Source organism: Talaromyces amestolkiae (genome assembly GCF_001896365.1).
Source record: "Talaromyces amestolkiae strain CIB chromosome Unknown scaffold16.1, whole genome shotgun sequence".
Taxonomy (NCBI): Eukaryota; Fungi; Ascomycota; class Eurotiomycetes; order Eurotiales; family Trichocomaceae; genus Talaromyces; species Talaromyces amestolkiae.
Window position 1 is genome coordinate 759292 of NW_024468052.1, and position 21616 is coordinate 780907.

The 21616-nt window shown below is 47.6% G+C and overlaps 7 protein-coding genes across 7 annotated transcripts; 3 read left to right on the forward strand and 4 right to left on the reverse strand.

Annotated features, from left to right (window-relative positions):
- Nucleotides 1-160: 160 nt before the first annotated feature.
- On the reverse strand, nt 161-1201 carry BHQ10_007788 (uncharacterized protein; the record flags this gene model as incomplete). The annotated part of the gene is made up of 5 exons (XM_040880521.1): nt 161-175; nt 230-360; nt 414-491; nt 542-1033; nt 1153-1201. 5 exons carry the CDS (start codon nt 1199-1201, stop codon nt 161-163), a joined length of 765 nt encoding a protein of 254 aa, XP_040736291.1.
- A 516-nt stretch (nt 1202-1717) lies between these two features.
- BHQ10_007789 (uncharacterized protein) lies at nt 1718-2644 on the forward strand (the record flags this gene model as incomplete). Its single annotated transcript, XM_040880522.1, has 4 exons — nt 1718-1739; nt 1946-2271; nt 2337-2507; nt 2579-2644. 4 exons carry the CDS (start codon nt 1718-1720, stop codon nt 2642-2644), a joined length of 585 nt encoding a protein of 194 aa, XP_040736292.1.
- A 367-nt stretch (nt 2645-3011) lies between these two features.
- BHQ10_007790 (uncharacterized protein) lies at nt 3012-5725 on the reverse strand (the record flags this gene model as incomplete). Its single annotated transcript, XM_040880524.1, has 5 exons — nt 3012-3180; nt 3218-5149; nt 5196-5354; nt 5421-5568; nt 5620-5725. The coding sequence occupies 5 exons, from the start codon at nt 5723-5725 to the stop codon at nt 3012-3014; spliced, it is 2514 nt and encodes an 837-aa protein (XP_040736293.1).
- A 648-nt stretch (nt 5726-6373) lies between these two features.
- On the forward strand, nt 6374-7351 carry BHQ10_007791 (uncharacterized protein; the record flags this gene model as incomplete). The annotated part of the gene is made up of 1 exon (XM_040880525.1): nt 6374-7351. The coding sequence occupies one exon, from the start codon at nt 6374-6376 to the stop codon at nt 7349-7351; it is 978 nt and encodes a 325-aa protein (XP_040736294.1).
- Nucleotides 7352-9172: 1821 nt separating this feature from the next.
- On the reverse strand, nt 9173-12390 carry BHQ10_007792 (uncharacterized protein; the record flags this gene model as incomplete). Its single annotated transcript, XM_040880526.1, has 3 exons — nt 9173-10940; nt 10991-11520; nt 11575-12390. 3 exons carry the CDS (start codon nt 12388-12390, stop codon nt 9173-9175), a joined length of 3114 nt encoding a protein of 1037 aa, XP_040736295.1.
- Nucleotides 12391-15600: 3210 nt separating this feature from the next.
- Nucleotides 15601-16440, forward strand: BHQ10_007793 (uncharacterized protein; the record flags this gene model as incomplete). Its single annotated transcript, XM_040880527.1, has 1 exon — nt 15601-16440. The coding sequence occupies one exon, from the start codon at nt 15601-15603 to the stop codon at nt 16438-16440; it is 840 nt and encodes a 279-aa protein (XP_040736296.1).
- Nucleotides 16441-17495: 1055 nt separating this feature from the next.
- On the reverse strand, nt 17496-20353 carry BHQ10_007794 (uncharacterized protein; the record flags this gene model as incomplete). Its single annotated transcript, XM_040880528.1, has 5 exons — nt 17496-18459; nt 18523-19198; nt 19259-19500; nt 19557-19946; nt 20277-20353. 5 exons carry the CDS (start codon nt 20351-20353, stop codon nt 17496-17498), a joined length of 2349 nt encoding a protein of 782 aa, XP_040736297.1.
- Between the last annotated feature and the right edge of the window lie 1263 nt (nt 20354-21616).

Consider the following 21616-nt stretch of genomic DNA (forward strand, 5'->3'; position numbering starts at 1 on the left):
GTCAAGTCGTTAGCCATCAATTGATTGTTTCCTAGACGAGTAGGTGGCTGTCTACATTCGCCTAAGCACATAAAGCTTTCGTAGTATAAAAAAAGCTGCCATTTTTTCGGAATCCCATAACAAAGAACAAACACACCCCAATCCCGGCGAAATTTCACGTTTAGTCCTTGGTTTTCTATTCTCAAGTTAGCGTTGAGCACATCGAACGAAAAGAGTTCACTTTTTTTACCTGTGTACCACGGAGAAGACCGGTTCTGCGAGCAGCAATAAGACCGGCTTTTTGACCTTGTGCGGCGTAGCGAGAGATGGTTGAGGCTTTACCAATGTGTTGATGGTTACCACCACCGTGAGGATGGTCGACTGCATTCTATTAGTATCCTCAAAACTATTCAGAGCACTGTAGGGGATCTTACCAGGGTTCATGGCTACACCACGGGTCTTTGGCCAGCTGTTGCGCTTAACAGCGAACTTATGTTTGGCACGAGAAGCCTCTGTATTGATATTAGCACTATAGCGCATCCCACAGGTGCGGGAAACATACTGAGGAGAGGCTTGTCGGTACGGCCACCACCGGCAACGATACCAATCATACCACGAGCACCGGAGCTGACGACCTTCTTGGCACCAGAGGGAAGCTTGACACGAGTCTTGCCCTCATCGGGGTTGTGACCAATGACGGTGACGTAGTTACCAGAGGTACGACCAAGAGCACCACGGTCACCGATCTTCTCCTCGACGTTGGTGACAACGGTACCTTCGGGGACGGCACCAAGGGGGAGGACGTTTCCGACGGTCAAACCAGCGTTCTTTCCGGCGTAGATGAATTGACCGGTGTACATGCCCTCGTTAGCGATGAAGGTCTCGGTGACCTTCTTGAAGCGGTAAGGGTGACGGAAGCTGACTTTGGCCAAAGGAGCACCACGACCAGGGTCGTGGATGATCTCCTTCACCACACCGCGAACGTATCCATGTCGCTCAGCGTAGTCGAGAGTGCGGAATTGGGCGGGGGCTTTGTTGAGACGGGTGTTGGCCGCTGGAAAAGTAAAATCATATGATCAGCATGCTTGTTCCTTCTTCGATTTTGTAGTTTTCAAACTGCGACGGCCTAGCAGGAATATCTCGAGGCTCGTTCGAAAAAAAGGTCGCACTCACTGAAAATGGATCCACGACCCTTCCTCTGGTTGCGGATCACACGACCCATGGCGTCTGTCTATTTTCAAAGGAGAGTTAGAAATAATTGTCGAGGCGAATATTGTGTATCAATTGTGTCGTTGGCAAAAGAGGTGGTGGTGGTGGTGCGTACCTGGTCTTGATGTTGGACTTGTCGAACGATCAAACAGACAGTCTGAAAGTGTGAGAATTCAAGAAAAGAGACTGTGTGGGTTTTAGGGCGCGATCGCTAACCTAGCCTAACGAGGAAAAGTGGGTTGAAGTCTTGGCAGCAGTCTCGGGATAGTCACGGGACTTATTTCAGCTGCCTCAGGCCGAAATAGGCAAACAGTGCAAACATCTTGTGAGGCTTCCAGTAGCTTCCAAAGGCCAGGCCACAGTCCAATAAACGCCGAGTTTACGTTGAGATCTCCAAGCAACGGCCATCCATCTTCTTCACAACAACCTCAAAAATATATCACCCTTTTTCTTCTCATACACTTCTTCCCACTTACTCGCACAGCCTCTGTCATATTCACCTTATCCTTCTACTCTTTTCCCGATCACAATGACTACCTACACACCTGAAGGTATGTGGACCTCCACCCCGCTTGTTGCTGAAGCGCAAAATCCCAGCCTCGTCATATTCATGTTTGTTTCAATATTACACATGTGATATACATGAGTCTATATCAGACAAATGTAGCATTTATGATTCAATTGGAATTGCGCTCATGAAAGCGCCAGCTTTTGTCACAAGACTTTTCTCTCCAACCCACTAACACATTAAATATAGTCACTTGGGCTCAGCGCTCCTCCGACTCTGACGAAACCCGCAACTACCTCTACGTCTTCATCAACGTTCCCGATGTGCCCCCCAAATCGGCAGACATCAAACTCACAGAGAACAATGTTTCTTTTACCGGCACAAACCTGAAAGGCAACAAGTACAGCGTGTCTTTGGATCTCTATGCTGAAATCGACGTCGACAACAGTAAAGTACACCACAGCCCACGTGGCGTGGAGATGGTTCTCCGAAAGAAGAAGCTCGAATTGGAGTACTGGCCTCGTTTGTTGAAGGAAGCAAAGAAGGTGCACTTCGTCAAGACTGATTTTGACAAGGTTCGTTCCTCTCTTTTTCCCCCACTTTGTGGTAGCTACACATGTGCTAATATTGTGTCCGATAGTGGGTCGATGAGGATGAGCAAGACGAGGCTCAAGAAGATGACTATGCAGCCAACTTTGGTGGTTTCGGTGAGGACGGCGGTCTTGGTGGTATTGACTTCTCCAAGCTCGGCGGTGGAGCTGGCCTTGATATGGGCGGCGCAGAAGGCGCTGGCGACGAAGACGAAGAAGATGTATGACCACCCTCAATCATTATTGCAGTGGTGAATCAAACGTTTGCTAATAAAATATTCCTCTCAAACAGGACGACGACTTGCCCGAACTCGAAGGTGAAGAAAAGGGTGACAAGAAGATTCAGGAAATCTCATAATCAACCAAATCCCATCTACCTACACTTCCTAAAAAAGGGGGGGCCTGATCGTGTGTATGCTGAATCCTTTACGTTGCGAAATGAGTCCATGTGACACGTCATATCGCAACATTGATTTCTTGTATCTGTCACCTGCAACTACATCGAGGTCCGCCATACGTTGTTTTTGATAGCGAAATGAAATGAGATATACCATGAAAGTATTGACATGAATCTGTTTCAGTAAAAACTGGACTGTTGGTAGGTTGACTGGGTTTGAAATTTGAATAAGAAAATATAGCTTAAATATGTCGATATAGAAGAATAGCAAGTATGAATAGTGTTGATATTTATTGCACCGCATCTCGAGTCTCTCAAGAGCTATTTTCTAGCTAGAAGTATGGTGCTGTCTAATAGTCATGGTGACGGCCATGACCGTGCCCATGTCCATGTTCATGTTCATGTTGATGCTCATGGCCATGGCGATGCCCCGAGGCTTGATGCTCACGGTGTTCACGATACCCTTGTTCATGGCCATAGGCCCCAGACTCTGGTGGCTGATAATAACCACCTCCTTGTCCATACTGCTCATACCTCTCATTCCCAGTAAACGGTGGGGCTGGCGGTGCAGAATGTTGCTGATACTGAGCATAATCGGTTTGTTGATGTTGATACTGCTGATGCTGTGGCTGCTCATGCTGATATGATTGCTGCAGCGGTTCGTATCCTGTGTTGTGGCTCGGTGCTGGTGTTTCTTCGGGGGCATCCCGAGTTAAACCAGTTCCTGACAGGAATTTTGAGAATCCCCCGAGTTTGTTAGCAACATTAGTCACGCCAGACATTCCAGGAATGTTAATGTTCAGCTTCGATAGTTCCTCCCATGGAGCTCCTGAGGAGGAATGCTGTTGGTTCGAAGCAGCGCCAGCTCCATAGAGACCACCGCTGACAGCAGGAAAACCACCACCGCCGTGGGAATGGCCATGAGCACCGCCGGTAGTAGAAGAATGATTAGTCAAGTTCTTGCCTGCCCTAACACTCTCTGCGCTAAGTAGATCGTTCAAATTATGACCGCGGTCAGATCTGGAGTGAACCCAGTCCTCAACTGCCTTGAACATCGCGCTGTGGGCTTCATTACGCATATCTCTGGCAGCTGGATGGTGGAAGACCTGCAGACAGTCATGGGTGACTTGATCCACAGGGACATCGATGTGTTGCCATGCATACAAAATACGGGGTACGACGTATCTCAGGATAGCAGCAGCAACTTGACCGGCAGGCTGGTTAAGCATGTTGGCAAAGTGATCCTTGGACAGCATGGAGTGGGTGGGATCCGTGCACTGAGGATTGTCCCACACTTCGTATTGATGTTTTCCTGAGGATTCAACGACTCCCATCGAACCCGTTTGCAGAGACTTAGAAGCCACATTGATGAGAGGGCGGATAAAGGGTGCTAGGAGTGAAAAGACAAATAGCGTCACTGTTTCGGTGATCTTATCAATTAGCTTTTCCAAGCCGGGTATTTTCTCGACAATTGAGCTGATGCGTCGCACCACTTTATCCCTGAATTCGAGAATAGGGTAGATCTGATCAATGGTCTTTTGGGGATCGATATCTGGCAAGCCTGAGACTTTGCTCGGTTGAGTTGGTTTGGTTGGTTGATAGGCACCACCTGACGAGGCTCTGCTCTGGTCATAATGACCTGAATCGTAATTACCGCCTGCAGGTCCTCTTTCTCCATAGTGACTTGACTGGTAATCATCAACGGGTGCTCTGCTCTGCTCAAAACCCGTGGTAGAATAATCTTCTAGACCACGAGAACTGGGAAAGTCATCCACGCCTCGAGAAGAGGCATACCCAGTATGCACATTTCGACGACGATTAGCCTCAGCCTGCATATTAGATCGTTGCTGCAATTCTTCGGCTTCAGTAACAAGCTCCTTTGTACCCGGAATCTTGCCCAAAAGCCCCGTCAATGTGTTGATAGCAGGGGACTGTGTGTTTGACTCGGCCCCGAGCAAAGTGTTGTCCGCCTCGTTGAGTTCAGATTGGGTGAAATGATCATTTGCTTCGCCGAGGACAGAGTGGAAGAAATCCACCATTCCGAATGTGCCCGTCACAAGAGGAAAGACGCGCTTCCCGTGGAGGTGGATCTCTGTCGCAGCACCAACATGAGGAAAGACATTGTGGAAACCCATTTCTCGGAGGACGAGCTCACAGTAGTTGGAATGAGCGCCAAAGTCTTCGAGGGTGTGGAGACCTTGGCCCAGACACCTAAGAGCTTCGAAGAGATCATCTTCCTTGCCTTTACTAGACCCACCGCTTGTATATAGTCTGCCGTAGTGAATGCTTCGAGATATGCTGTACTTAATGTATGCTGCGCTTGTGGCCCAGTCACCTTTTTCGTTGGCAATGTAATTCTTCATGCCGGTTTCGGGGTCAATGTCGAGTTCAATTTGGCGGACAGGTGGACGCAAACGCTTATCAAATTGTCTGGCGTCTTGATTATCTGCGTAATCTTTGGGATTGCTATCGAACATTAGCCTGGGTAGCCGGAGAAGGAGGAACGGCTTACTCGATATGCTCTTCCGGACGATAAACACCGAGTCTGTCGGCAGTAACCTCAAATTCTCCGGTTGCATAGCCAAATGTCATAAATGAAAGGATCCAGACAAGAACCCGAATCGTATCAGCTTGCAGACTCTTGAGAGTGCCAACATCCATAGCCTGAGAGCTAACACCAATTCTATTAGTCATGCACGCGAATCGAATTTTGTCTGCACGTTACACTCCAACTCACTAATCTCGCAGCCAATTGCCAAAGTAGACACGCTTGATCATGGCCGAGGTCCATTTGTGCCCATGAATGAAAGCAAGTGCTTGAATAGTGTCCTCAATATCTCCATGACGCCAATTCTTGCCCTCGACGGTCGATATAGAAGCGATGTCTATATTATCAGCACCTAACTAGGACAGACATACAAAGGCTAGGAACTCACTTCCTGCACCGAATGCTTCAGCTTTGCCAGGCAGAGCGATAAGCATCAACAACACAATAAAGACGAACGCAGTCGTTGGACTGCTTGTGAATGTACCCATTGCCATGATTTCTGACGATGTTCTAATATCGATGGAGGATGCAGAAGAGAATGAATCAAGAAAGAGAGAAGGGAAAAGAAATTATAAAGGTTGGCATGTGGCTGTGTGTGGTTTCTCCTTTTTGGTTTGTGTTTGTCGAGTACCCCTCCGCCAAGAAGAAAGCGTCGTGATGCGATGCAGCGATTGGAATAGGATGGGGAGGCGTTGCMCCAGCCACAATGTATGAATTTTATATCTGTTCTAGATAAGAGAGGCTGCTCAAGAGGGCGAAGTAAAACATGAAGATGTCAGGGAGAAGAGGTTGTTGCCAGCTAAAGGAGAGAAAAGTAAACAATGAATGGCAGTGTTGTCGATGACGTAGTCCAAGACTGACAACACATGACAACACCGGAGGACATTCACACTACATCTCACGATCGATGGTGATAAAACGGAGATCAGATACGCAAAGGACCTAGTCAACGAGCTAAGCTAACATTCAGGCTATCGAGGAGTCGAGCCTCATATGGTCAGATAAATGTAGTGTCTTGGTGGGGCAGTCGATGCTACCTGCACAGACATTTTTATTGAAAGATTCATGTTTCCTTGAACTCATACGTATTGGTTCCTTGTACATCATATAAAAAGAAGTTGAACGCAAAACAGACAATGGCCATGGATACCGAGACATCACCATATCTAGACAGCCTCCAAAACGACGGCTTCGTCATCATCCCATCTCTCCTACACCCCTCAGAAATCAACACTCTTCGTGAAGCAGCAACAAAAGCCACAGCTCTCACAAGATCCGGTCAATGGCCTTTTTTCCGTACAGTACCTAAACAGTTTCCACCTTGGCCGAAAGATGTCCCTCCTGCTTCTGAGGGCGGAATATGGGGTGTGCAACATTTACTGCACCCGGATATGACTGGCCGCAACGAGTTTGCGAAACTCTATTTCTCGGAGAAGGTGCTCGGTATAGTCGAGGAGTTGCTAGGCGTGAAATACACGGGAAAAGAGGAAGAGGAAGAAGAAGAGACCCTAGTGATGGAACTCCTCAACCTCCTCGTCGCCCCGGAACGAAAAGACTTTGAACTTCGCTGGCACCGCGACGACATCCCTTCCACAGTCACCCCCGACGAAGAAATAAGACTCCTTGAATCCAAAAGTCCTCAAGGTCGTCAATCACATGCCCAGTACAATCTGGCTTTATGTCCCGATACGTCACTAATAGTCATCCCGGGTTCCCATCGACGAATACGAACAGAAACAGAGCAAAACGCTGATCCGTATGAAGCGTACTTACCGGGTCAGATAACCGTAAAACTTGAGCCGGGCGATGCGGTGTTCTACGATTCGAATATCTTGCATAGAGGCGTGTATAAACCGAAGCCTGAAGGTGGGAAGGAAACGAGGCTCACGTTGCATGGCAGTGTTGGTTTGAAAGAAAACACCAGCGCGACAGATGGAGATGACAAATCTGCGGACAGGGCGAAAGTTAGGGCTACTGCTGTTTTACAGCATAGTGTCGGAATGTGGATTGACAGGGATGATGCGGATTTGTCGTATATAAGTGAGCGAGCGGAGAGGATGAGGAGGAATCTAATTGCTATGGGGCGAGGGGAGGATGTAGGATATTCCTTGGAAGGGTGAAGAATAGTTAAAAAACGTAAATTCAAGTATGTACATACATATGGGTATAAATATATATAAATCAAGCCTCTCCAGAAGAACGCGATTGATCTGTCGGCGACACATACCTCCCAAATCTCATGGCAAAGTCATCATGACTATATGGCGCATAATCCATCTCCGCGGGCACCATCGACGAAGCCGAGTCCGGCGATCGTGAATGTGACGCAGTGGTAGTCGTACTCCTTGCTAGCACCGTTCCCCCATCATTGCTATTGTTGCTATTGCTATAACTATAGCCATTACTCTGGCTGCGACTGCCACTCCTCAACAACAACCGAATAGACACAATCGCGTCTTCAGGCGACGGACTGGTCCGAACAATCTCGATAATCGAAGGAACCCAATTTTCGTCGCAGTCGCAGACGATTTTGTAGATCGTTTCTAGCTGCTTTTGTTTTCCGCGCCAAAAGTCGGGTTGTGGGTGTTGTTGGATTTGGTGGAAGTTGTATTGCGGGGCATGAGCCGATTTTATGGTGGGATCATTGCCGTTGGGAGTCGAAAAATGTTGGTGGTATTCTTGCTGTTGCTCCGTTGGTATGAAATAACTCTGCTGTGACATCTCTGGTTGAGTAAATGAGATMCCCCCGCCGTAAGCCGTCGCTACTTTAGCGCTAGGTGCGACTGCATTCCATGATTCAGTGATATTTCCATCTTGATCGATCCTTCTCTTATTTGGCCTTTCTGTGAATGCTCCGGAACTATATCCGCCACCTTCGAGCGCAGGATCATACGGCTGCGGATGTGACTGCGTTTGCGGCTGCTGCTGCTCCCCATCCTCCAGTCTTCTTTTGAGCCTATTCAATTCCTTTCTCAGATTCTCAATCTCCTTGGCTTGACCGATATGATACCGATCTTCATCTGTCCTGGCATATTCGCATTCATCCTCGCAGCCGCGGAGTATGCATGCACTGCAGGGATTTTTGCGGTCACACTGTATTCCATCAGAATTTTCTCAATAGATCCAATAGTCAGGTAGAATTTTGAGAAAACTACCTTAATTTTCCGAGCTCGACATTTGGTACATGACTGTTGCAGGCGATAGTTCGTGGTACCTGTACTAGACTTGTCCGTTGATTCCATCTAGCAATATGTATGTATGCGCATGCACGCATGGAAATTACATACAGGATCCCTCGCGTTGCCTAATATGCGGTCGTTGTATACCTTCTAGGTGGTATATCAATGTAGCGAATGACGTAACGAGGTCGATGTCGATATATCTGATCAACATGAGATCGAGATGTGATGTGAATGTCATGCAGACTGATAACTCCAATGTGATGCATTTATTGATAAGTTCGCACTAAGTCCGTACCTAGGAACCTTGAGACGTAGATAGAAGGCTCAATGGCGTTCCCTTGGGGCAAAGGCCGAGAAAACAAAGCAGCTCTCTGTCTTCGGGATTGGGATTTACATGTGAATGGGTTTAGCGCCAAAGTCAATTAAATGCGATCAACAATCAGTGACAAATGCGTGATTGCGGATGAGTTGTAGAGCAACCACAAGGATTGCAAGGTCGGTCAGTTCAGCGTGTATGTGCAATGCTTTGATTTTTAAAGGTTAATGTCAACAATACGAGATTTGAGTAGTGCTGATCCAAACCCGTATTGTAACTTTGGTATTTGATACGTACTAGCATGTCTATTTATTACGCAAGGAATGGGAGCATAACCGATTTCATTGGGCTAGTGATAGCTCTTTCACGGCCTCGTTCGGCGTCAAATCGTTAGTTTAAACTACGCTTCCAAAATATCATCTAGTTTCCCATTTCTCCCAAAACTAGCCCAAGCTCCTCAGCTTGTCCTGCTCGCCAGGCGTAAGTGCCGCAAATAGTTCCTGGAATCCAGGTTTACCGGACGCCTCCTGGAAAAATTGTAACAAGAGCGCTTGCGTCTCGTCATCGCGCTTCCGAACGGCAAAGGAGCCTTCCGTGCCTCCTTCACCAAATGACATTAATTCCTGTTTTGTGACCCCCAGTCCAAGGTCTAGTGTATTGCTGGGCAAGTCCTCCCACTCATCATCTTCGCTGTCTGCTTCTTCAAGAGCTGCGGCTGTTGCTGCATCGATCTCCTTGTTGCCAGAAGCCCCTGCCAATTCCTCTACGAGGACCTTGATGATTTTTATATTGGCCGACACAGTCGTGAACTGATCCGGATTTTGACGAGCCTGAGACCGCGTCTTGATTCGTCCAGTCTCCTGAATGATCAGGTCGCCCTTGACCTGGACTTGCGCGACGCGAGGATCTTCTAAATTGTATAGCTTACACAGAGCGATAATGTTCTGTTTGATTTCATCATATCCAGCGAAGTTGACAGAGTTTTCCAGCCACTTGCTCAAGACAACGTTAAGTCCACTCTGTCCACCAAGATTAAGTTGAGCCAAAAAGTCGATAACTTCTCGAGCGCTAATCAGGGTTAAGCGTGCAAAAACAAGTATTAGGCTCTGAATGAACTGAGCTTGCTGTGCTGTAGCCAGACGTTGTGCCACAGCTTGAAGCAATTGCGGTAAATAAGGACCAAGCTTCTCAGAACCTGCCTTTTCAACCAAAACAGCCGCCAGTGAGCCCACTTCTGCTGCAGAAACGTCGTCGATGTTGGGGCTCAAGAGATGGTCGATAATCAATAACACCGTTTCAATAGCACCCTTGCCAGATTGCGGTTCATGCCAAGCAAGGAACTGGTCGAAATCATGGGTCAAAATATGACATACTGCTAGCGTGGCAGCGCGAACGAGTTCGCTGTCGTTGCCCTCGAGTAAGAGTCGGCTCAACTTTGGCATCACAGTCGCAACAAATCCATTTGGTAGAGGCTCAGAACCATGATCCGCCAAGGCTCGAAGTAAGTCTGCTGCCAGAACAGTGAGTGCACCCTCTTCTGTGATATTGCCAACATCGATAGCACCTGTCAATGATGGAAGTACTTTCTCGCACAATCGAACATAAGCATCTGCGCCCTGTTGTGAGACGTACTGCACAATATCCTCAAAGGTCTCGGTGACGACCATGACCAAATGAAAATTCTCCGCTCCATTGCTGGCCACGTTGAAGAGCACATCCAAGGCAGGTGAGTCCAAGACCACCTTGGGCTCGATCATGATAGTGTCACGAAGTGTTTCAGCCAGTGTTACCTTGAGATCGTCATTATCGGTGCCTTCTCTCAGATCATGGGCTGCTATGAACTCCGATATCGAGCCGATGATTGGTATTTGCATGGGTTGTGTGGTCGAGGATGGAAGAGCCGGCAAAAGATCTTGCAAGACTCGAATGCAGGCAACCTGGACAATTTCTGAAGAGTCCTGAGATATCGCTTTCATTGTGCTTTCCAAGTAGCTAGCGGCGATCGGTTGAAATTCTGAMCCCGCCGTTTGAGCAAGAACTCCTGCGACCAGATATCCTCGCGCGCGTAGGTAATCTTGCTCATTTTGAAGAGCAAATTGAATACTATTTGTAAAGCCGGAGGCCACATCCAATGGGATTTGTTGTTCGACTTCGTTAAAGTCTCGAAGCAGCTGATTGAGAATGAACAATGCAGCCTCTCGGTTTTTCCACCTTATTTTCTTATTAGCAGTCTACGATATAGCAAAGGTAGGATAACGTACGTCGAGGAGGTGTCGGCGAAAAGGTTGTTAATATGAATAACCAATGCCTGAACGACTGTAACTTTCAACCATTCCCCTAGCTTGATAATCAAATCACCTCCACATGTCCTCGGCGTGTAATTGGCTGTTACGGACGTTTCCTCCGACAAGAAGAGGTTGACATCGATTTCCCAGATACCCTCTTCCTCCGTAGTGATCTGTGCATAGGTCGCGGCTAGCTTGATGATCTCGGGGAGCCACCCAGAAGTCGTTGCCGCTTCATTGGCGTTTTGTAGCTGAGCCTGTAGCTCGGCCTTCACAGGGGGAGCTTTGATCAAGGCTTGCATCAAGTCGATCTCTTCCAGTACGAGGAAGTCGAGTGTGTATGGTAAGCCATCTGTATCCTCCAGTCGTCCCTGTCGCTCGTCTTGCACGAACATTTCGAAGTAGTGGCCCTGGATACTTGACAATTCTTCCCAAAGGGTGGTGAACAGCTGCGGGCTCTGCGTCGTCAATAGCGTAGGAAACACCATGCGGATTTTCATAACGGTCTATACAATTGATACATCAGTGACCGAGATCTTGCAATATTCGAAGGAGCGTACCTTGACTGCTTGCAATTTCAATGCAATGACTCCCCTCCATTGGGACGGCACCTCAGTATCCTTGCCCTCTTCCTCCTCTGTTGGGCGTTGAGGCAAGGGCAGCTTCATAACTGACAAGAAATACGGCGACCATCCACTCAGTGCTTCGTCCATGAACTGCTTCACAGCAGCCTTGTGCTGCTCAAGGACCATTTCCAAGGTGTCGAAACATGATCGGAAGACGGAAATAGCGAGTGCTCGGATAATTGTCTTTCGCGATTCATTGGTCGCAACGGCGAAAAGAGTAGACACCAAGTCTCGGGCAATACTGAAAAATTGTTCCTCACTGAAGCCGGTATCTACCAGATCTAACAAAACCTTCAATGCGCCGTGAAGAGCCCCATCGCTGCTGTTGGGGTCGTTGATAATATGAAGTAACGAGGGAAGGAGCTCGGGCCACTCTTCAGGAAAGTCGGCGGCGGCAATCTTACTGACAGCATAACTTGCGCCAGCCTTGATCTTGCGATTCGTCTCTGCGGTGGTTGCGAGATTGAGAAGGGCATTGCGTAGAGTTGCCTTGTTCGCGTCATTGAGCCAAACGCGGCCTTTAAACTCGTCGAGGAGGGGGGACCATGACGCTACGATAAAGGTTCGGAGCACGGAGATGGCGGACTGGCGCAGTGCAGCATCAACGGAGTCATGAGCAGCGATTGTCGCGAGGGATAACGGGAAGGCCTCATTGGAGTAAAGCTGCAGCAATTGTAGTTCTGCGGATTGGCGAGTCGGTGCTGCGGGGGACTGGGTCGCTGCGAGTAGCTGGAGGAGCTCCTGCTCCATTGTAGATGTGAGCAGTTCGTCTCCTGCCTGTATGTCGTGAGAGAAGGTAGGACAAGGGAAAATAACAAAAGAAAGATCACGATGAAGAGTGTCGATACACTGTTTTGAGTATATCTCGAGACGACGTGATGTGATATTATAGAGGGTTGATGCTAATTATTTTCCCCCGCTAGTTAGGAGGAAGCAATTCCATTTGCTGGGGTGGAGCGCGTTTTGCTGGCGCGTAATACGTATTGGCGTGTTTCTCACCTCTTCTTCGTTCTTTGTATGTATTATACCATCAATATTGTTGCGCGGCGTTTTTTAGTGCATATAGAGGAGGGTTCTTGCGTCTTTGCTGTCGGAGTAGAGAAAGATGGAAGTAGCAAACAACATTAAACCACTCGATACACAATACATACGATGATACGATGACAATACGGCGATACACAGATGGAGGATACTGAATACGTACAAAAATACAAACAGGCGGTAAGGTACAACAGCGATAGATGAATGTTCCTTCCTCATCCCTTCCCCMCCCGCCTCTTTTCTTCATGAAACGACATTCGTTGATGATGCTTTCTGTTCAGAGACAATGAATGGATTCGACATGGAATATGAGACACTGCTTGCTGGCTTGACAGACATCATCATGTCCATGAAGTGGAATGACTGGAAATGTCATGCACGTCCACGAGGGCAAAAATGCTGTGTTGTTGATTTCGCTACAGCGGGGCGGCGGGTTTTCATTCCACCACGGACGACTGCCATTAGTTGAACGCTCAACAGACAATTCGATAGTTACCTGCTTTATCAGCTCCTAGCTAGTCGCTGCTAGCTTCCCAAGTTCCTGATTTTTGGAGAAGGGCATGTATTCGGTATTCCCATTGCGGCAATTGAGGTCACCCTACGTTCAGCGCAGTTATTCTGAGGATGTTCACGACTGACTCATTATTAAGTACAGAGATGAATTAACTAGCCCACAGGCACATCGCAGGCGAATCCTGCACGATATGCAGGAAGTCAATACCCTATGACGCTGCTGTAGCGGGGCTCTTGCACGGCGCTCAACCGGAGGGGCTAGGATCGTCAGCAGCCAGTGCCAACCGCCAATCCGAGTGGATGCCTCAGCCCTCAACACTCACTTAATCTCGTCTCTGATATGCTAACCGATTCCCTGCCCGACTACGGAGGCCGATGCATACCCATATTATGGATCATGAGCTTCGTCGTGGGGTTCTTGCTTTCCGTTTTTTCGTCTGTGTGCACGAATTGAATTCGTTGTGGCAAGCGATGGCGAGGCAATGGCTTGCTCACACTATTCGTAGATTCTTGCGGCCGCCAATGCAAATCAACAGTGGTGTGGTGGAGGAGCGGATGGCGACGCTTAAAATTCGACATGATTCAGATGCGTCGGACAGTTAACCTGGAGACGAATATTCTCGATCTGCGTTACCACTCAAACTACGTACGTATCAACAATACATCACGTATCGAACGATAGGTAGAGATCAATGGCACTATCAGTATCAAAGATACCGCCGGAGCGGTCCCGAGGCTCCGTCCAAGGTTAGCGTGTCGTAGCGGCCAATTCCAGCTGCCGGAAGGTGAATTGGACGGATCCTGGCTGATATGTACTAACCTACTAGGTAGATATCGTCTTCTGGAGTGAATAATAATCTCCTATCGATAGTGATGTGGCTTTTTGCCTCAGCTGTGCGTATCTTGAGTAATGACCATATGTACGCAGGACTAATATCCCGCAAAAGACATGGATAAACCACCATGGAAATGTTTTCCAGTGCTATTTTCGACTATTTTCGAAGGCGACTGATATCATCGAAGCAGCCTTAGTCATGCAAAAGCGCACATCACCGATGATCGACATGGACAGCATATTTCGGAAGCAGCAAATTGGCTCTACACTGACCTAGCGGTACAGTAAACGCTCATCCCACTGTTTGGTGGAGCTGCTGCTGAACGGAGCACGGTGTACGTACTACGTGTGTAGAAATTTCTCCTCAGAAAAAGTCTGCGATTAGCGTACTATTCATTAAGCCAGTCAGCATTTATTCTCTCAGATGCAGCAATAATAAACACAATGCCATGTAGTTGTCGTTCGATTTCGCCATCTTATATGTTACACGATTACAAAATTCCATCGTAAGCGTAAGATACCGGCACCGTATGACGCAGACACGTGACGATTACCCTAACAAGTAAGCGTAATTATGCCAGGTTCTGCTGTAATTACGGCGTTGGTGCTTACCGTACATAGTACTCACGGCCTCCCCTCACTCTTTCCCTCTCTCACTCTCAACTTCTTCCTCTTCCTCTTTTCTCCATTCTTTCTCCCCCTGTCCCTCTCGATCAACCTCGTGATAATTGCACTTCTTCTTGCTTGGGTATTCCCCTCGCTACTCCGATTCCTCCATTTCTGGGACACAACCTTACCCTTATCTCCATCTCCCATCCCCGTTGTTGACTCGTGCTGAGAAGGTACATAGGGCACAAGTGACAACTCACTGGGCGAGAGTACATACAAAAAAGAAGCTACTATCTGCATCGGGAAAGGAAACTGCATCCCTGCTAGTCTCTGTGATAAGGACGTTGTTTATAATACTCGGTTTTGTCACTGCCGTTACTTAATTCTTTTTCTGTTTTATTTTATCATATCTTTGTCTGTTTACCTATTCTCCATCATCTATTCCGTCTTTTTGGTTCAACAGAAAGAAGCGCTCCTTGTCTCTCTCTTGCATATAGCACTTCGGGCGTTCCCTTTTGTCAGCTTCCAGGTACAACAACTGCAACAATAACAACAACAACAACAACAACAACAACAACAACAACAACAACAACAACGGCCCCGTTCCTCTGGAATTACTACCTAGAGTAATAAGCCGGCCTGTCCCGCCGTTGCGGAAAGCTTACAACTCATCTACAATCTGCTGCTGGACTTTCGGTTTCATTTATGCATCTCTTGCTCTGACTGCGGCTGTGTCTCTAGTCGTGGATTATTGACCGAGGCTGTTTTGTTGTTCGACGACGGAAACAGAGAAATGATTAGCCGTCGAGGGGAAGACCAGACAGATTCCCTCCGCAACTCCTCTACTACGACGACCACGAGATTCAATAACCAATCTCCTTTGATAACCTGAACATACGACGATCTCCTCAAAATCTCCGCTCATGGCTATGGCCAGTGAAAGCAGCACTACGGTGAACACTATGAGTGCGATAAACACTATGAATGCCATGAATACGATGGCCGCGGCTACAGCTACCGCTCCGATCGCCGCTGCCAAAGGCTTACCCAATACTCAGGCCGCTATTGCCGCCTCATTTACGAACTTTCTCGGTGTTGCCATGCATCAAATATTATTCCTTCGATCGGTCTATCCGSGAGCCACGTTTCTTCCCGTTCGAGCGTACAACTACCCGGTCCGGCAATCACGCCATCCGAAGGTATGTGACTACATCAGCGATGTATGCCTCGCCGTTGAAAGTGAAATTCTCAAAGGCACAATTACCGCCGTCACTGTGATTATCTCTTCGGTCCGCACAAATCAACCAATGGAGCGGTATGCATTTGACCTATCAGGCTTCCCGCACGTGCCCGTGGGGGAGATCTACACCACGTTCGAGGAACGGAATAAAGAAGAGGCCACGAGACCACCGACCACGGCACAGACAATAGATCTTGAAGCACAATTCCGTGCTTGCTTGGCTAGGTTAGCGTCTGCCTGCGCGCGCTTGACGCCTTTACCGCGTGATGACGAATTCGGATTTACCGTATGTATCGAAGTGCGAGAAGATGCTCTACCACCGGCCGGCACAACGAACGAAGAACAGACTTGGATTGTCGCTGAGCCGGGTCAGGTGCATGTTCGATCATGTACCGCTCCGTTTTCGGTCAGCAAATTAGGCAGTTATTCCCACCAACCTGCGATACCGAAGATCAATGGACGAGCCAAAACCGTGCCTGTACGACGAGTCGAGGCGGGCGAACTTCGCTTAGAGTTATGGGTCGAAGAAGCCAGGCAAAAGTTTGACGAACGGCTTCTTTAGTTGATTACATCGACGATTCGTCCAGCTCTACCTTTTCTTGTACACATTATTCTTGTTCTTTTATTCGACACGAACACAGACACGCCGCGTTGAACCCCCGAGGCAACCACTGAGCGACAGCCAGCTGGGCAGATAAATCTGACCAATATTTCAGAAGCACTTGCAGATCCGGATTGGCGAGGAAAGGAACGAAAGAAGTCACGGCCTTTTCTGCTTTATTTCTATACATTATTTTGTGACGCCTTTTATATCATCATCCATCATTTCATCATAGACTGGAAAGGGGCGGGCGTATTAACGATTGTCATTTTKGTTTCCTCTTTTTTTTGTTTTTCTCATGACTGTTCTTCCATGGATCATTGGAGAGTTGTCCCTTTTTCTTTTATTCCATCATATATCCCAGCAAGAAAATGCGAGCATCTCATTTGTGTCATACTCATCGTCATCATTCCTCCATTCAATCCATTGTACTGCAAATCCAAGTTTTCAATGGCCAAAATGTGACATATCACGTGAAACGCATTGCCTTCTTCTTTACTCAATTCTTTTCTTTTCCCTTCTTTTTATACTTCAATTGAAATATGACTGTTTCATCTGACTCGTTCTTGGCGCATATCATTGCTTACTTGTTTTGTTTTGCTATGGACGGAATCATGATTACATAGGAAAAAAAGAAAATAAACGGATAATGAAGATTAATATTCAAGATTCAATAGATGTGTTCAGTACAAGAAGTGGATAAACCCTGACCAAATGAAAAGCTGACTCTCATAAAAAAGAATAGTAATATACGCAATATGCAATGGAAATGATTCATCATGATGATAAGAAAAATTTTGCTGTATTAAGTTAAATGCAATGTCGTCAGCTGCGGAGAGAAATGCCAGTCTAGTATGATATGATCCAATGTAAATGCAGATAAAAGGAAAGAAAGAAAAGACAAGGGGGTATCTGGGTCGTTATCAAAAAAAGGCCGTTACGATAGTCGAGAAAACCGTGATTAAAACAGTAGAAGAGATGGAGGAGAGCAAGAAAGGAGAGAGACCACAATTAGTCTAGTTGTTACCGCTTCGTCGTCGGAGGAAGTGATGATGTTGATGATTCTGAATAAGCTGCGGCTGTGGTTGCGGCTGTGGTTGCGGCTGTTGTTGTTGACGGAATTGGGGCGGCTGCTGACGCGGTTKCTGACGAGACTGCGGAATTGGCATGGAATTGGTGCGTTGTAGCGGCGGTGGTATTATCTGTGGCTGCGGTACTTGTCTGTACAACTGCTGCTGCCGCATCTGTGTATACATTGATGCAGCAGGGGCAGTGAGTGTTCGTTGTGGTGTCGTCACTGGACGTCTAGCCGTGGATATCGCAGGTGTCGTAATTCGTGATGCGGTAGAGGCAGTCTGTTGTTGTATAGCGGTTGATGAAAGTCGAGCCGTGGACATTGCAGGCGTTGTAGTCCGTAGTATGGCAGAGGTATTAGATGGCCGTGGTTGTGTGATTGCTCCTGTGGGTTGAGCTGTTTGTGTAACAGGTGTCGTAGTCTGTATTGGGCGTCTTTGTGCCTGGGGATTGATGTTCCTTGGCATGGATACCTCAGGCATACGAGGGAATTGGGTCAATTGAGGCAATGGATTCAGTGTAGCAAGTCTGGGCATCTGAGGAAAGGCGTTCGATGGGATCTCTCGAGGGACTATAGGTGCGGCCACCTGAGGTATGCGATGTGCCTGATGTGCCTGGGCTGCATTTAGCAATTGAAACTGACTCATATGTGGAATTCGAGGCATCTGTGGCAACCGGGGAATATGAATTTGAGGCAGCTGGGGCATTTGAATCTGAGGCATCTGAGGCATCTGAGCTCGCCGCCGGTTCCCATTGACCGGCACGTGTTGAGCCGGAGCTTGCTCTCCAACACTCGCCTCATCCTTTGATGTAACACGCAGCATCTCAGGGTCAATCTTCCCCCCCTGAGCCAGTACCTCCGCCATGGCAGCCTGTTCAGCCTGCATGACTTCATTCATCCGTCGTCTGATCCCTGTGTCATTGTCATGAAGATTACAGGTACTTGAACGGACTTGAAAGTGCAAGTACCCATCCTTCGAGATGTCCTTTTTGCATACGTCGCAGATGAGAGCACCGCATCGGCATTTCAGCTTGTTACAACCGTCTTCTTTGACTATCGCTAAGCCACACTTGGGACATTTGCGGATCAAAGCTGCAGTCATTGCTTCCTCGACGGTGTGGCGTACTTCAAGACCACGTTCCTTTTTCGCTTCCTCGCAAGTTTGCGGAATATGGGTCTCTTCCTTGCAAAGGCGGCAGCTGACTTTCTCGCAGTCCGAGTTCAGGCAAGTAAATTCTTTGTTTTGTTCAACCGGAGGACAGATTGCTTTGAAATCACAGAATGGACACTCTTCAAGGCCATCGATGCTCGCCTTTGCAATTTCGTCTTGTTGTTGCAAGTCCTCCAACCGCTTCATCAGCTTGTCACCAATTACTTTCCTGATCAATTTGCTACTGAAGTGGGCTTGACATCCACTAGTATCAAAGCATTTCAATTCGTACTGCATCGAGCCAACCTGAACCTCGGCTTTCTGCTTGATACAGGAGTTGCAAAACAAATGAATCTCGTCTCCGTCACACGGCACGGTACGGTCTGGAAGCACTTCGGCAAAACAACACTGACATTCAACCAAAGTTCCGGCTAGTCGGTGCTCTTCCTCAACAAGCTTCTCGATCGCGTCTTCTTTCTTTTTCTTGAGTACACCTAAAAGCTCATAAGCAATTTATCATTGAGGATAAATTCGTCAAGAACAGAATAGCACACCTTCTTTCTCAGAGATCAATCTCTTCGCTTCCTGCAGCTCGTGATCCAACACTGCAGCGAAGAGTGCTGGATGCTTGTCTTTGGCGCTGTGTAAGCGTCTCCAGTATTCACTTGCATCTGATGCTGGACGCCCCAAGAAATGAAGAGCGATGTACGCTTTGAGAAAGGTTTTGTATCGTGTCAGCAGATCTTTTACTGTCGTAGAAGGCACAGACGGATAAGATTTAACGAGTAATTTGTAGCTGATTCGCAGATTAGTAAGAGGCCACTTGACATGTCCAAGATCATGTATACATACGCAACTGGAAAGTAGAAGATCTTGTCTTCTCGAATTCTCTGCATGTCGTTCTGGTCAAGATCTTCATCTCGCTTCCGCTTCTTCGAGACCTGTTTAGGGTAGGGTGACTTTGCAAGAATCTCATCAAGCGCGTCCTGAATTGCCACGAGGAACGATTGCCCGGTGCGATTATTGATATCATATTTGGCGTACAGCTTCTTGATATATTCCTCGCAAATGTCGGGGAAAACGTCTTGAATCTTAGTTTTGAACACATCTTCCTTCTCAGAACCCCTGGCCTTTTGGTCTTTAGTGAGATCAATGACTGAACTTCTGGGAGATATCTTGACAGTAACCGTATTCGATTGCTTTGCAGCGGTGATTGTTGGGGTTGAGGCTGGTTGTGAAAGCCTGCTTGTAGAATTACTCCTGTTCAATAGCTGTGGCGTTGACACTGTTCGGGAAATTGGGCTATTGTAGGAGGGCTGTGTTCTCCTGTCTAATATTTGGCTAGATGAACGACCGTAATCGAATAATCTGGGTCTTTTGCTAGACGGCTCCGTCAGATCTATGACTGGTGCATGAGGACCGGAAAGTGGTGTTGTGGTGTGGCCCATAGTGACTCGGCCTAGAATTGGGTAGCGCGGGATAGCCTATGATCCGATGTCAACGCTGATTGAGAGAAGAATGAGATGAACTCAGTGGTAATTCGGCATAACCACGGTTCACTAATCGACTTACCGTATTGCTATGAATGGCAGGTTGAGCGCTTCGGCCGGCTGACTGCGTAGGGCACTGTGTTGGGCCACGAGGGTCATTCTGATGTGTTTTACTTGTAGCATCAAGTAATGGGTTGACAGCGGCTGATAAATCCTGAACCCAGTTTCTGACCCTCGACACTTTGTGAGCTGCAGTCGGCTCCTTTGCATTACGCTCTAATTGAAGCAGGCTGTCCTGGGACAGCCGCGGCAGGAGTCTTTGTACTGCATCTGGTGGTCGTGATATAATAGGTTCTGTAGTCCAAGTAAGAACAATGCCGTGGATTTCAGACAATGAAATCAACGTACGGCGTGGGTAACCAAGTAGCCCATCCATCTCCCAGGAGACCGGGCGATGGATGTTGCGCAATGATAGAATCGCAGAATATCACAGATTTAATCACTCAGTATTCTATTACGCGTACATAAGCGATAGACATGACTTCTGAGCTCCTAGATGTCACTGGTGGAGATAATAATGGTCGTCGGTGATGTGACTAGAAATACTGATTCAGGTAGATCGAAATACACCAGTCCCATTCCATCAATGACTCGAAAGCTGCTTTAGGTATGAAGGATTCAATTAACAAGCAAACAATGCAACAAAACAATGCTCAACGTCAGTAAATAGACAGGCGTGGCAGTAGAATGTACGAGTAATCATGATCATATGTCGGAGGAAGGAAATGAAACAGATCAGTGTAGTTCATCAACTGCGCGGGCGGCTGACAGAACCTAGAAGCCACACTAGCGCCCGATTAGGCCTACCGTGGCTGGTGGAGTGGCTGCGATTGGCCGGTCCGATAAAGCTAATTCCCGCCGATATTGATTAGGCTTCGATGGTCGCTTGCCCGATCTGGTTAGCCGCTTTTTCTTGATGCCTGAGGCCGCTAATAACAGGACCTACACCCTAACCCTGATGAAGGATACTGACCGAGTCAAATGACAAAAGAAAGAATATATGTTCTCAGTACCCACGACAAAGAACACAATTAATACCAAGTACTTCAAAGACCTGATCACCAGCGGCGTCTATTTCCGCACCAACGACGTCAGTATTAGCCTCATGGTCTTGGAATCAGCGTAGATCCTGGAACAGCGAGTCGACCAAGTATATTTCCTTAGATAATCCATCGAGGCTCCAAAGGCATGACTCTTGACGGAAGGTCAGATGCAAGCCCTTCATGGCTCTGATTCGATGCCATGGATGACAGAATCGCCAATACGCGATAGTTACTGCAATACGATCTCAGTACATTCATACGACCATACCATACCGTAAGAAGAAGGTTGCCCTCGCTTGCCAACGGTTTTAGCCGGGCC